This window comes from Centrocercus urophasianus, unplaced genomic scaffold (genome assembly GCF_019232065.1).
Source record: "Centrocercus urophasianus isolate 14NV4802_14NV808 unplaced genomic scaffold, USGS_Curo_1.0 seq_14, whole genome shotgun sequence".
NCBI lineage: Eukaryota > Metazoa > Chordata > Aves > Galliformes > Phasianidae > Centrocercus > Centrocercus urophasianus.
Window position 1 is genome coordinate 42726525 of NW_024884586.1, and position 14852 is coordinate 42741376.

General features: G+C 40.4%; 1 protein-coding gene across 5 annotated transcripts in view; it reads left to right on the forward strand.

Annotated features, from left to right (window-relative positions):
- WDR20 (WD repeat domain 20) overlaps positions 1 to 14852 on the forward strand; it is a 44938-nt gene that overhangs the window by 20754 nt on the left and 9332 nt on the right. For 3 of the 5 annotated variants that reach the window (XM_042814463.1, XM_042814464.1, XM_042814465.1), the window contains exons 2-3: positions 6312 to 6494; positions 11265 to 12542. The exons of 1 other annotated variant lie outside the window; for it this stretch is intronic. In XM_042814463.1, the coding sequence (XP_042670397.1) occupies positions 6312 to 6494; positions 11265 to 12542 (1461 nt within the window). The remainder of the gene's footprint in view (positions 1 to 6311; positions 6495 to 11264; positions 12543 to 14852) is intronic. One more of the 5 variants, XM_042814466.1, reaches the window with a different exon arrangement.

Below are 14852 nucleotides of genomic sequence, written 5' to 3' on the forward strand. Positions count from 1 at the left end.
TCTTCTTCATATTCATATGGAACTTCCTGTGGTTAAAATTGTGCCTGATGCCTCTTAGCCTGTTGCTGGGCACAGCTGGAGAGCTTGGCCATCATCTCATTACCAACCTAACTGGAAGTACTTGTATATATGGATAAAACCATCTGTCTTCTCCAGGCTGACCACATTCAGCTCTCTGCCTGTCCTTATCAGAGAGGTGCTGCAGTCCCTTTGTTTTCTTGGTGGCTCTCTGTTGGGCTCTGTGTAGTTCCAGAGCTCTCCTGTACAGAGGAACCCAGCGCTGGACCTCACAAGGGCTGAGTAGAGGGGAAGATTGCCTCCCTCAGTATGGTGACTACACTTTTCCTATTGCACTCCAGGATAGCATTGGCCTTCTTGGCTGTTCTTAGTAACAATTACAAGAATTGACTTGTCATGTTATTGTAAGCATTGTAACAAGCAGTGTTTTCCCAAAATAACGTGTTTATAGATTGGGATGATTAAATCCCTGAAGAGGTACTAAGGATACTAAGCTACAGGTAATGGGTGTGAATTCCAAGCTTCAGAAACTCTGGAAAAATTGTTTTAGAAGTGTAGGATTTGTCCTTTTCTGTTGTTGCTATAGCTGTGTGTGTATAGCCAACCTGTAATCTGTCATTCAGGATAGTTAATCACAGAATCACAGAATGGCCAAGGTTGGAAGGGACCTCAAGGATCATGAATCTCCATCCCCCCTGCCACGTGCAGGGCCACCAACCTCCATGTTTAATGCTAAACCAGGCTGCCCAGGGCCCCATCCAACCTGGCCTTGAACACCTCCAAGGACAGGGCATCCACAACCTCTCTGGGCAGCCTGTTCCAGCACCTCACCACTCTCTGGGTAAAGAATTTCCCCCTGATGTCCGACCTAAATCTCCCCTCCCTCAACTTAAAACCATTTCCCTTCATCCTACACATATCAACCCTTTCAAAGAGTTGATTCTCCTCCCCTCTGTAGGCTCCCTTTAGGTACTGAAAGGCTGCAATGAGGTCACCCTGCAGCCTTCTTTTCTCCAGGCTGAACAAGCCCAGCTCCCTCAGCCTGTCCTCATAGGGGAGGTGCTCCAGTCCCCTGATCATCTTCGTGGCTCTCCTCTGGACCCTCTCCAACAGCTCCCTGTCTTTCTTGTACTGGGGGCTCCACACTTGGACACAGTATTCCAGATGGGGCCTCACAAGAGCAGAGTAGAGGGGGACAATCACCTCCCTGTCCCTGCTGGCCACCCCTCTTCTGATGGAGCCCAGGATACCATTTGCCCTCCGAGCTGCAAGGGCACACTGCTGGCTCATGTTAAGTTTTTCATCTGTCAAGACCCCCAGGTCCTTCTCCACAGGGCTGCTCTCAAGGACCATTCCTTCCAGCCTGTACGGATGCCTGGGATTCCTCCGGTCCAAGTGCAAAACTCTGCACTTTGCCATATTGAACCTCATCAGGTTTACCCGGGCCCACCTTTCTAGCCTCTCAAGGTCCCTCTGAATGGCATCCCTTCCTTCTACCATGTTGACCGCACCGCTCAGCTTGGTGTCGTCAGTGAACTTGCTGAGGGCGCACTCAATTCCTACATCAATGTCGTTGATAAAGATGTTGAAGAGCACCCGTTCCAAGACAGACCCCTGGGGGATGCTGCTCGTTACCGGACTCCACCTGGACATAGAGCCATTGATGACCACCCTCTGTCTGCAGCCTTTCAACCAGTTTCTCATCCATCGAGTGGTCCAGCCATCAAATCCACATCCCTCCAATTTGGAGATGAGGATGTGGTGGAGGACCATGTCAAAGGCCTTGCTCAGGTCCAGGTAAATGACATTGCTTGCCTTTCCCTTATCCACCGATGCTGTCACTCCATCATAGAAGGCCACCAGATTGGTCAAGCATGACCTTCCTCTGATGAAGCCGTGCTGGCTGTCAGGGATGACACGCGCATCCCTCATGTGATCAAGCATGTCACCCAGGATGATCTGTTCCGTGATCTTCCCAGGCACAGAGGTGAGACTCACCGGCCTGTAGTTCCGGGGTCCTCCTTGCTCCCTTTCTTGTAAATGGGAGTGACGTGACCCTTCCTCCAGTCATCCGGGGCCTCACCTGACAGCCACGACGATTCTCAGGACTAGGGAAATTCTCTTACGAGGATTTTTGGAAGTGAAATTTTTGTTTTCTGTTTGTTCTTACTTCCAGCCTTAAAGACCTGCTATTCTGTCTCAAACTCATGTAACTCTAGTAACCCACTGAAAGCCAGCGTACTGGCAAATCTGGTATTAAATAATATTAAGTATCTGAAGGAAACATTTTAATGACTAATGGAATTGTCTGAGAGAAATTAATAAATAAATCCTTCCCTGTCTGTTCTTGGAGATGTTTTTTTAGCTTTGCAGGACGTATAATAGCTATTATATTTCATGTAAAATGTGTGGAAAGCTGCAGATGGAAGCTGGAAAAAGATGCAGGAAGAGCTTGGCATCTGTCAAAGAGCATGATTAAATGCTGATTTGAAGTAATGTGATTCAGTGTTTGTGAAACTAGTATGAAAGCTAAAGTCTTACATCAGTAGTACATCAGAAGAATGAATCTCAGACAAATTAATCTGGCTTTGACCTTAGAGTTCTGAATGGTTGTTGGTACCCATCCTAATCAGACATTTCAAGTGTCCAAATATGAGAACTTAATATTTGCTTCAGATTGAAGTAACGGGTGTTTTCTTTCATTCTGCTCCCAGTATTAAGAGTTCTGCTCAACTGCCCTTCTTCTGGATGTCTCGGTTCAAGGTGAATGAGCAAATTACATAGGCATACACACTTTTGTATCTTAAAAAAAACTTACTTTTCTGTATTAATGTGTGCGTATATGTAAATATATACATTTCCCTTCCCTCTCCCTAACCCAGTATGACGTGTGAATTCACTAACTGGGGCTGGGATGTCCCCAAGACAACTGCATGATTCATGTTTATTTCTAGAATACACCACAAAGAACCAACTGGCAATGTTGTCAGGTTTTTTTTTCTGCATGTAACTGTAGGATTTTATAAGGACTACTTTGATCTGTACAAGGACAGAACTTGGGAACCATTGGTGTCCCAGGTACACCGATTTTGTTAGCTGCATCACTGACTTCTGACAAGTGTTGAGTGAGATTCTTCTTGCTCTTTTTTGCCCTATACCCGATATTTGTTTTTCCTTTGCTCAGGGGGTACTTGAAATACAAGTGCTGTAAAGGACAGACTTTTAGTGCAGGTGTCAGTTGGCCCAAATGCTGTTAATGAGACTTGATTAATAAATATATCCTTCAATGGCTTTTGTAGATACTTTTATTCCAAAGGAGAACAGTCTTAATCCTTAACCTTGCATTAAATGTTCCGATCTAATTTTAGTCAAGCCTAAGTATTTTTTCAGAAGAAAAATTCACAACAATTAGGACAAAAAGCACAAAAATCATTAGCTACCAACTCAAGCATAGGCAAGGGTGCCTTATGTGCTTGTAGCTGCTGTGTTTGATAACACTTAACCCAAGATCTTTTGGTTCTGCTTCAGAGTACATCACCGTGTTTTTGAAATAAGGACAGTTCACATCACCTTTCTGAGTAAGTCGTGTCAGATACCAGCACAGCTGTGGACTGGGTTTCTCTTTTTCTGAGAATCATGTCCTCCACAGCAGAGCTATAGCAAATGGACTTAATGGAATGCTAATGAAATGCTGAGTCATAGGCCCTATTGAATTTTATGAGTAAGTGCTTTTCTTGTTCTTATCAAAAATCCAATGGCAGTTTTCAAATGTGCAGAAATAGAGACAAAATGGCTTTTGGTTCTCAAGATCATTGATTCTGTCCTGTCTTTCAGTGAAGACAGAACAAGACCAGAAAAGTATTTTGGTGCTTGTAGTTTTGATTGATCTCCAGGAGACAGCTATGTCATAAATATAACTGAAAACACTAGCAGCATGTAAACAAACAAAAGGTAAGGCATCCCTGTCATTAGAAGCCTATCTTCTGCTAATTGAATTAATTTACTTGCACTCCATTTAAGTTCAGACAGATTGTCACTGCCATCTGGCTCCCAGAGAGCAGGTAGGACAAGCACAGTGAATTGTGCTTTGATTTCATTTATCAGAGTTTCATGTCTTGCTAGATTTATCACACAATTTCAGAAGGCTTTAGCCACTGTAAGTTTTTTGGACAAGGAAAATTATAGCACTGGTGCAAAACTCTGAGCAGACGAGTTTCAAGCTGTAATTGGCGATGTCTGGATTCTGTGCCACTTAAAAGAATAGTAAGGATTCAGGCATAGAAGACCCTGGAAATAATTGATTTCCACTAATGGGAGAGTCGGCCATTCTGATCTCTCAGCATGATTCAGGCTGAGTTCCATTTATTTTGGAAGGGATTTTAGGCGCTGCGTTGTGGTGAAAGTTTTGCCAGGGGCCATACCTGGAGTCTCCTGGCTGAAAGCAGGGAGGCACGGTACCTTGCTTGCTCCCGGCATTTCCGTGAGGTGCAGAGGGATGCATTTCTGTAAAATGGCCTTCCACATGAAAACATTGCCACCATTTTGTGTGTTATCTCTCGTTATCACTTGGGACATTTAGGACAAGAGAATCTTGCACAATATGGGAGCCCAACTGCGTGGCCTCTAGGATTTGCTTTCTGGTTTCAATGTACGGATTTACATGCCTGAGAATGTGCCTCGGTGGGCCTGTGCCTCATCCTGTGGTCCCAGTAGGGCTAGCATTCTATTTTAAAGTTCTCCTTGAAGAGGTATTGCTAGTATTCTTTTTAGCTTATAATGGATCTCTGGGCTCTGGAGAATCACTTCATAATCTGCTGACTTCAGAAGGAGGAATATATTGTCTCCTTTTGAAGTTTTCAACCAGAATGCCATACACCTGATTAAACTGATTTATAATATTCTACAAAACATTAAGTGCAACTCCAGTGCTGTAGTATATATTCCCAATCACATGTATCCCATGGGTAAGTTTGCCTTGGAAAAGGCTCACGTGATGTGATTCGCAGTGTAGCTAGTCCTGGTCTTTACCTACTGACAGACAGGTCTGTTTCTGTATGTGTAACCCTGTGCATGCAGTGGATTTGTTATCCTTACATGTTAATTTAAGGATAACAATTCTCCCAGATGCAAGCAGTTTTCTTTTCAGCGAAGCTTGTCCTCTTCCTCAAACAAGTTTTATTTCCTCTATTGCTGGCCTGATTTCCTCTGACTAAAAATACTGTAAAAGTACGTATCGGAATTAGAAACCAAGACTGAAATCACAGCTGCATCAGAACTTTGTAACTACAGGCTCTGTAAATAGAGAGGTTTTCTTCTTTAAAAAAAAAAGAAGGAAAAAAAACCTGAACCTGATGTATATAATGGTGCATAGTAGATGTGTGGGTTATAATCAGGATGATGGAAGATTAGAGTGCCTGTTCAGAAGCGATACAGGGATAAGCATGGGTTACACAACCGAGAGCGTTTTCAATTACTTTTCCTTGTGATTCTTCAGGCACTTCAGTGCCAGATCTTCATTTGTTTGTGTTGAAGCTCTTCTCTTTTGTTGGCACTTTCTAATGTCTGTCTGGATTATTGAGTAAGTAAAATTGATATATTGACACATAAAATGATTTTTGATTGCAGGTGCTGCAAAGTATTTCCACGTTTCATAAGTCAGTGTTAGAATCACAATCATTTTTTAGCTTAACAGTGAAGTGCTTTATAGTCACGGTATCAACGTTCCAAGTCACTGTTCCTAGAAGTCTCTCTCATTGGAACTAGTCAGTCTTTTTAATACTGATACCAAGATTATTTTTGCCTGTTGTAAGAGGATGCACTTATAGCACAAGGATTAGCATGTACTATTTTTAATTGACTACCAGAACCGGTTGTAATTGATATTGAGGAAGCTGCTACTAGAGAAATAGAAGGTCCCTTTTTTCAGGGATGGGATGCTGCTTCTGAAAGAAAAGCCTTCTGGGAGTGGGTTGATGTTGAGGACTCACTGGAGCCTTTGTGTTACTGAGCGCATTGGTTGTCATTAGTTTGTCATATGATACAGTTCCAAAGGCTGGGTAGGTGTAGTGTTTTGCAAACTTGAAAAACATGAAAGTGTTACATTTTATCAAAAGATAAACCTTTTAACGACGTATTTTGATGTCAGTAAAGTATTCAGTAAATACAGAGCTGCATTTTAAAGTATGATTTTACGACTGCATAAATTGTTGCTTAATATAAAGCTATTTGTAGATAGAACTTGCATGTGTATACATTGTGATAAACTGTTTTAATTCTGTTTGCTCTTTTTGCAGGCTGCGGACTTGAGTAAACCAATAGACAAAAGGATATACAAAGGAACACAACCTACATGCCATGACTTCAATCACTTAACAGCCACAGCAGAAAGTGTCTCTCTTCTAGTGGGCTTCTCAGCAGGCCAGGTCCAGCTTATAGACCCTATTAAAAAAGAAACTAGCAAATTATTTAACGAGGAAGTAAGTAGAAATCTTAACATTGTTGCATGCAATATATTTCTGATATAAAAGATCCTCACATTGCTATAGGTGGCTTTGTTTGCCTATACAGCTCATCATTCAATCACTGCCTTTTGTTTTCCAGATGCTTTGTTGATTTAGATTCTTACTGAGCAATATTATTCGTGAAGGAACCTTTTGGGGTTGTCATGTTTTAAAGGAAAAGAAAAAGTCAGGACTTCTTACTTTGGTGATACTGTAAATGGAACTAATGTCAGTTAGCTTAATAGAAAAATATCTTCACATCTGCATGTTGCTACATGTTCTCCTACAGATGTTTCTAGAGGCATTTAGTTCCAAATGGAGAAGAAAACATTTGAGCCCTTTTTAATATGTTGAAGTCAAAATATTAAATCTTAATTAAGATAAAAATACAGTTCTGTATGGTCAGAAAGCTGTCTGTATCAAGAATTCCTACGGGCTTCCCCAGGGAAGACCAGGATATTAAACTGAATGTTGCACAGGGGAAGCAGAATGCTCACAAGGTCTAGATTGTGACATTCCTGAAAGAATCTCCATCTGTGCCATAAGGAAGAAGAAAAAAATAGAGGGAGTGCTAAGATGGGTGGTGAACTGAGATCGGTTTGCAAGACCACTGGCTCTCATTGCCTGGTAAAACTGGTATTCTTAGAAAGGTAAGTGTAAGTTTACAGGGGAAGAGATCTGTGACTGATGAAACATGGACAGCATTTTCTGCAGAGGATAAGCAAGAGATTATTTATTGCTGCTTTTTATGTTCTAATCCAACTGCAGGTAATGCATGAGGTCATCACAGAGGGCTTTGCAGGTGGTTGTTGTTGGAGTTGTTGTTTTTTTTTTCCCTGAGACTTCAAATCTGGATAAGAGCTTTGCAGATTAAGTTAAGCCTTGCTCAGCTTTCAGACTGAGAAAGAGTGTCTTTCCAACCTCAGGAGTTGTTTTCTTTCTCTGTCTTTGTGCAAAGAAAATTGAAGTATTGTTCTCAATGGGGTTGTTTTATAATTAGAACTGTCTAATTCCTTCTCAACTTTCTAAAAGTAGCTACAACTGGATCAGAAGAGGAGTGTTCTTTGTCCCAAGCCTTTTACACCTGTTCTCTTTGCTTGTGTAGAATGGGAAACAGTGCTGGAGAGCCTCCTAATTTTGCATGGAACATTCTTTTTGGTAGAAACCACTGTATGTATTCCTTGTAACGTTGTCCTTTTAAAAACAACAAAAAGCAATCGCAGAAAACCAAACTCGAGCATTGGTACAGCTTCACCACTGGGAGTGCTTACGTGGATGTGAGCAAATTAACGCAGCTCTGGTGTAATCTTCTGTGATAGTAGCACAAGAATTAAAAGTGGTGGTAGAAAACTGATAGCTAAAATAGCCTTTCACAGAGCAATTACCACTCTTTGGCTGATCTGTAGTTGTCTTAAGGAAAAACTTTTGCTAAAATGCATTCTGTAAAGATCAAATGCATGTTTACTTGCTTTGATGTTTACTGTCTAACTTCCATGGCGTAGAGGTGCGTTGCAGCCTGAACAGTGATAGAAACACTGCAGCAATCGGACATTACGAAAAGCAGCCTTTTCTGTTATCACCAACAGTACTTCACTGTGATGCAAATGCATCTTCTGCCTGTTTGGTGGAAATTAAATGATACCTCTTTCCTACAACTCTAGCAGAGATTTGCTTGGTGCTCCCAGGTCTTATTCATGTGTCGGGTAGAGTTAGAAGGCGCGTTCTTTTTTCCTGCACTGATTTTCATCTGTGGTTACAACCAACTCCAAAATGTCTATTTTTAATCTGTCAGTTCCAGTGCTGAAATTTGCTATGGCTATGTTTAGAAGTTCTATCTCGTATCTAAAAACCGTTTCAGAGAAACATTAGTGAGTGTTTATGTTTGAGTTGGTACGTTTACTTCACAATGAAGGTGCCGGTTGGTTTTAGAATATATTTAGACTTTAGACAGTATATGAAGATAAATGTACCATCCTGGCCAGAAGGTGGTCTAATGAGTGTTTACATCTTCTGACAGATGTAGCACTGGTAGAGTAGTAGAGATAATAGAACTCCACTCATCCTGTTAGTCACTTGGTGATACAGGCAGCCCAAGGCTCTGTTCTGATTATCACCTGTGATAAAGCAGTCAGGATAGCTTTTAATGATAAACGATATGTGAAATTGCTTAACATCTTAAGACACGAGGTTGTGTGGGAGCTGAAGTAAGTGAAGGCTATTGCCTTTTGCCTTGTAGCTTTATTCTACATCAAGAGTTAAAAGAAAAACTTGAAAAGCTCAGGTGCTTGATACTGTGTAGTTTGTGGCAGCCTGCCTAAAACGACTTGTATCAGTAACAGCATTCTTTCTAGTTGTGTCAGAATCTAATTAGTGATGTGTTCTTTTTTTATTTCCCAAACCAACCAAGTGTGCCTTACAGATGCAGTTGTCTCCATGCAGTACTTGGCAGCTCAAGGTAGCCAGCTGAAATAGGTTTCCTTTATTGTATTTTTTATCATCTTTTTATTTAAACCAAAGCCTTAAGCTGCACCTTTTCTTTATAAACTTTTCTACTACTTGTGTTGCTAGAGCTCTTTGCCAAACCTTAATGCAAAAGCCTTACTTGCCTCCATTTTTTTCTGCCTTCTGGCCTGTGCCAGAACCTGTACCTATAATTTTGTTCAAAAGGGCAGGCAGAAAGAGTTTATCTTCCTGGCTGATGGCTGAAGCTCCTTTGTTTACTATTATTTCACCAAACTGAATACAAGCCCTTTATCCCAGCTGCTCTGCCAAGTTGTTTGGTGCTTCATTCTGTCCTTTATTGCATCATACCGACTTCAGGTCTTATTTTGCTTCACTCCAGATGCATGAACCCAGTCAAAAAACTTTCAAGACAAAAAGTCTTAACTTCAAAATCTGAATCTTTGTTCTGAATTTTAAAGCTTTGCTGGTTGAGAAGGGGTGAGTTGTGGTCATTTGCTATATACGTTGTTTCTTAAGACTGATCTGATTTTATTATATATTGCAATCCTGTTTTGCTCAGAGCATCTTTGAAATAAAGATGTTCAGGTTTGGAGAATTCTTCTGCAGTGCTCCGTGCTGTGTAGCTCAACATGACTGTGAACTTAAAACACAATTTCCAATACAAAAGTTGAGTGTTTTGTGAGTAGGAATTGTACGTCAGGTTGAGCTGCTGTAGTACAGCAAAGCAAGCAGTTTCACTTTGTGCTGTATTAGTGGTAGCTTTGTAACCAGGAAGCTGTTGCCTCAAGCGGGCTGACCTGGCAAATGTCCCTGTCTTTTTTTTTTAGTTATGTACAAAGTCGCTTTCTGTTTAACAGATCTAGTATCGTTATTACTGAGATGCAGGTGACCCATTTGAATGAGCATGTGACAAATTATTTAAAATATTATTAAAGAAGAGAAGATGATGGTATTCTTAAAACTACCACATTTAAGAAAAAGTTCACAGATTAACTTAGCTCTCAAGTACAGAATGAGAAGTTAAGGAAGAGAGGATGCCTGGTCTTATACTGAACTTGATAGCAGCATAAGATTATAAGCAGATTATAACAAGAAACGGCCAGGTGCCATTTGATGGTTACAGGCCTAGAACTGATAAGACTCAGTGTATTATCCATCAGTTTTCATTTTGTGATAAACAGCATAGCAAGGGATTTTTCTTCTTTTCTTTTGGGGGCGGAGGGGGAGGGGAAGGGGAGGGTGGCTTTTATAACTTGTTCTGGTATTTCCTCAGACTCTCCGTATTTGTGTTCTTGTCTCTTGTATAGCTCAGCTCTCCTTTTAGCCTATAATCGGTCTGTCCCAAATACAGACCTTGCATTTGCTTGTAAAGAATTTTGTTTCCAAGTTTCAGTTGAGTGATGTCATGGCTGACTGTTGACCAGCCCACCGGAATTGCACTTGACTCCCTGAGTTTGACTTTACCTCTCAGTTCTTGGAGCGTTGAAGACATGAGTTGGGCATGTTTATTTGATGTGTTCATTGTTTTGTGATGATGGACTTCATGAAAATGTTTTCCTTTAAATGAAGCTGCTTAATCAGGTGATAATTGAGAGTATAGATAGATTCTTGGTTAATTAATTTTTTGGAATTGAAGGGAGTTGAAGGATGGGGTTTTTGAGGTGAAGAGGATGTGTGCCTTCTGAATTTGCTGAATTACATGCATCTGACTATTAACTCTCCAACCAGGGGACACTGTGTAGCATTTGCTCCATAAATCAGTAAGCTGGTCAAGGTTCCTCAAGGTTTTTTTTTTCCTTTCAAGGGGTGATTTTTATGTGTGTGATTTCAGATAAAACCTGAGTCTAAACTTACTGCTGCTGATTTCGAATGCATTTGCTCTGTAGCACAGATGAGTAGCAGCCTTTTTGCCCTTTAGCTCATTCTGTGTTGTTGGTGTTTTGTTATTTTTTCATACCCTTTAACCTACACAGTGAAAAGTAAACTTTAGGACTCTACCTTGAGGTTCATAGCAAGAGATAGGCTTTATCAGAGTATGTTCTTTGCAATATGACTGGACAGCAATAACCTTTGGTAGCACTTTCTCTAAAAATCATTTTCTGTTAATTGCCTGACAATCTTATAAGTGTTTGTGAATATCGTAACGTAGCTCTTTTCCAGGAAGTTGAGTTGACTTTGCTTCAAGTTTCTTCTCTTTCTCCCCAGAAAGTTCACATTTACAGTTAATCATTAAAACTTTTACTTTTCAGACTTTCTGATGTGTATCTTCTTTGTTTTTCACAGAGACTAATAGACAAGTCCAGAGTAACCTGTGTAAAATGGGTACCAGGTTCGGAAAGCCTTTTCCTAGTAGCTCATTCCAGTGGCAATATGTACTTATATAACGTGGAGCACACTTGTGGTACCACAGCCCCGCACTACCAGCTACTCAAACAAGGAGAAAGTTTTGCAGTTCACACTTGCAAGAGTAAATCCACAAGAAACCCTCTGCTTAAATGGACAGTAGGTGAGGGTGCGCTGAATGAATTTGCCTTTTCCCCAGATGGAAAGTTCTTGGCGTGTGTGAGCCAGGATGGTTTTCTTCGCGTCTTTAACTTTGATTCCGTGGAATTGCATGGTACAATGAAAAGCTACTTTGGAGGACTGCTGTGTGTGTGTTGGAGTCCCGATGGGAAGTACATAGTGACGGGTGGAGAGGATGACTTGGTAACAGTTTGGTCTTTTGTGGACTGTCGAGTAATAGCAAGAGGTCACGGACATAAATCGTGGGTCAGTGTTGTTGCGTTTGATCCCTATACCACTAGCGTAGAAGAGAGCGACCCGATGGAATTTAGCGGAAGCGATGAGGATTTCCAAGACCTTCATTTTGGCAGAGATCGAGCAAATAGCACGCAATCTAGGCTATCCAAAAGGAACTCTACAGACAGTCGTCCAGTAAGCGTTACGTATAGATTTGGTTCGGTAGGCCAGGACACGCAGCTCTGTTTGTGGGATCTCACAGAAGATATCCTCTTCCCCCACCAACCTCTCTCAAGAGCAAGGACACACACCAATGTCATGAATGCCACAAGTCCACCCGCTGGAGGTGGTGGAGCTAACCCAGGAAGTAACGGAAACAGTATCACAACACCTGGAAACTCTGTACCCCCTCCTCTTCCACGGTCAAACAGCCTTCCACACTCTGCAGTCTCAAATGCTGGCAGTAAAAGCAGTGTCATGGATGGTGCCATTGCTTCTGGTGTTAGTAAATTTGCAACCTTATCACTACATGATCGGAAGGAAAGACACCATGAAAAAGATCACAAGAGAAATCATAGCATGGGACATATATCTAGCAAGAGCAGTGACAAACTGAACCTAGTTACTAAAACCAAAACGGACCCAGCTAAAACTTTGGGAACACCTCTCTGTCCCAGAATGGAAGATGTTCCCTTGTTAGAGCCTCTAATCTGTAAAAAGATAGCACATGAAAGACTGACTGTGTTAATTTTTCTTGAAGACTGTATAGTCACTGCTTGTCAGGAGGGATTTATTTGCACATGGGCAAGGCCTGGTAAAGTGGTAAGTTTTAATCCTTAATGCTGCATCAAAGAACTAGAACTCTGAATAGGTAGTTTTCTTGAGATATAAATGAATGTTGAATATAAAATTTCTTTATGCTTAATGTAAAAAAAAAAAAATCCTCAGAGCCATACTTTTGGATACTGCATGCCATATTTCTGAATGATTTGAAGTGTCTTGGATACAATTATTAAGTATAGTTGCCTTCCAGCAGAAGAAATAAATACTGTGCATCTAAACTATTGATCAGTGTTCTTATACTTAAGCGTAACCACAGTATGGCGAAAGCTATTTATGTAAAAATTGAAGTAAAACATGTCAGTCACTAAAATAATTACATTTCAAGTGTTTTCTACAAAATAACTGCACTCCCAATAGCAGTAGCTTATAAAAGCTGCTGCTTTCAAGTCTAACAAGAAATGTGAGCCTCTGAAAAATTAAAACCAAAGTTTTATTCCTCCATACTTTTCTGTGGTGGTCTGCCGTTAATGTAAAGCCACTTCTTATTAAAGTGTTGGCCATTCTACGAGCAGATTTGTGAGCCCATTACTGACTGTAGTTTATGCTTTTGAAACTGTGAATCAGCACTGTCAAGGAAATCTAATTTTAGCTGGTCTTGACTTATGTATTCTTCATCAAATTAGGGAAAATAAAGAGCGAGCTTGCTCTACGTAGCTTCACTTTTATGTTACTGTCACTTCTGTTAGCTGAATTTGGTTATCGCAAGCTTGTGCTTTTTGATAGCACCTGAACCATCAGTTGAACCTTCATTAAAATATATTATTAGTTTTAACTTTCACCGTTAATGCACTTAAATGCAGTTAAAATCTTATTTTTCTTCTGCTCAGTGTTCAACAGCCAGCTAAACTTGGGATGAAGCTAAAAGTGGTGTTTATTTTATTAAAAAGCACCTTGTGCTACGTTGGCTTTGTTTGTCAGCAGTGTTTTAAAGGAGTACAGCTAGGAAAACATTGCCAGAGCTGATCCACCAAAAAGGGCCATTACTTCCATGAAAGCTTCTGGGGTTTTGTGAAATGTAGGTCATCGCCTGAAGGGAAGAAATCTGCCAGCGCCCAAATAGTGCCACGATGTTGGGCAGCATAAACGGCCATCTGATGGCTGTAATATTTTAACTACTCTGTGAGTCTCACTCTTGGAGTGGAGGTACTGTAGGCATTTAGCATTAAACACCACTCATCCATTGCTGTAAAATTTTAGGTAAGGCTCGAGATTTTTTTCTTAAAACATTTCATATGATGTGGGTTTCTTTGAGGTGTTCTAGAATCTGTCACTATTTCTGTACTCAAAGACAGCTGTGCCCACTCTACATTGCAGTGCGTTTTTCAGGGTTATAACTAAGAATTGCAAGCCCTTCTCTGAAGAGAAAAGTGGAATGTAATAGCTAACAGTATTTTTTGCTTAAGAACTACAGTTCCAGCATTAATTAAAAAAAAAAAAAACAAAACAAAAGCAACTTAACCTGAGCTACTTAGTTCTAGCACTGAATGAAATGAAAACACTAAAAGTTATCCTTCCTGTGACTCAGTGCAATTAGTAAGTCTTAAGAATTAGCATAATATATGTACAGCAGTGCCTCAGATTTCTATTGAGCTGTTTTTTTCTTCTTGTTCTAAAATTCCTCTCTGCAGCACTAAATGCTACGGTGTTAAATTTCAGTGGCTGAAGTGGGTTTTGTTAGGCTGATTATAACTTCAACACATTCTTTCTTGTGCATTAACTTTGATTTGGAATGTGACATTTCAAATATTTCAGAGATAAAGTATGCAGTACCAAAAATCAGGATTTATGTATTGGCCAATATGGAAAACTTTAATTACAGGTAAGTAATTTTCATGCTGAAGTTATCACTTTCAAAATTAATATTGCACACTGATGTAAATGCCATATTGTTTAGGAAGTATTTACTTAGAAATTTTCAAATGAACTTGTTTTTCTGATATCACTTGCATTTCTAGTGAGCTCACTCTGATGGTCAAAACTGAATTTTGATGGCATGTTTACAGGGGTTTGATAGGAAACTATTTGTGCCAGAAGGACGTTATGAGCATTCTTTTTGTTTATAGAAAAGCACTTAATTTTATTTAATGAGAGTTGTCAAAGTACAAAACACTCATGGTAATGTCTTTCTTACTGGGTTATATACCATTCATTTGTTTCGCCACCTGTTTTATCCTAGGCTGTCCCTTGACTCGGGGTTTAAAGCTGCTATTTCTAGTCTTCCTTTTGAAATATGGGTCCCCAAGTGATCTTAAAACTCCGTCACTTTTTTCTTTTGTCTGCCAACTCTAG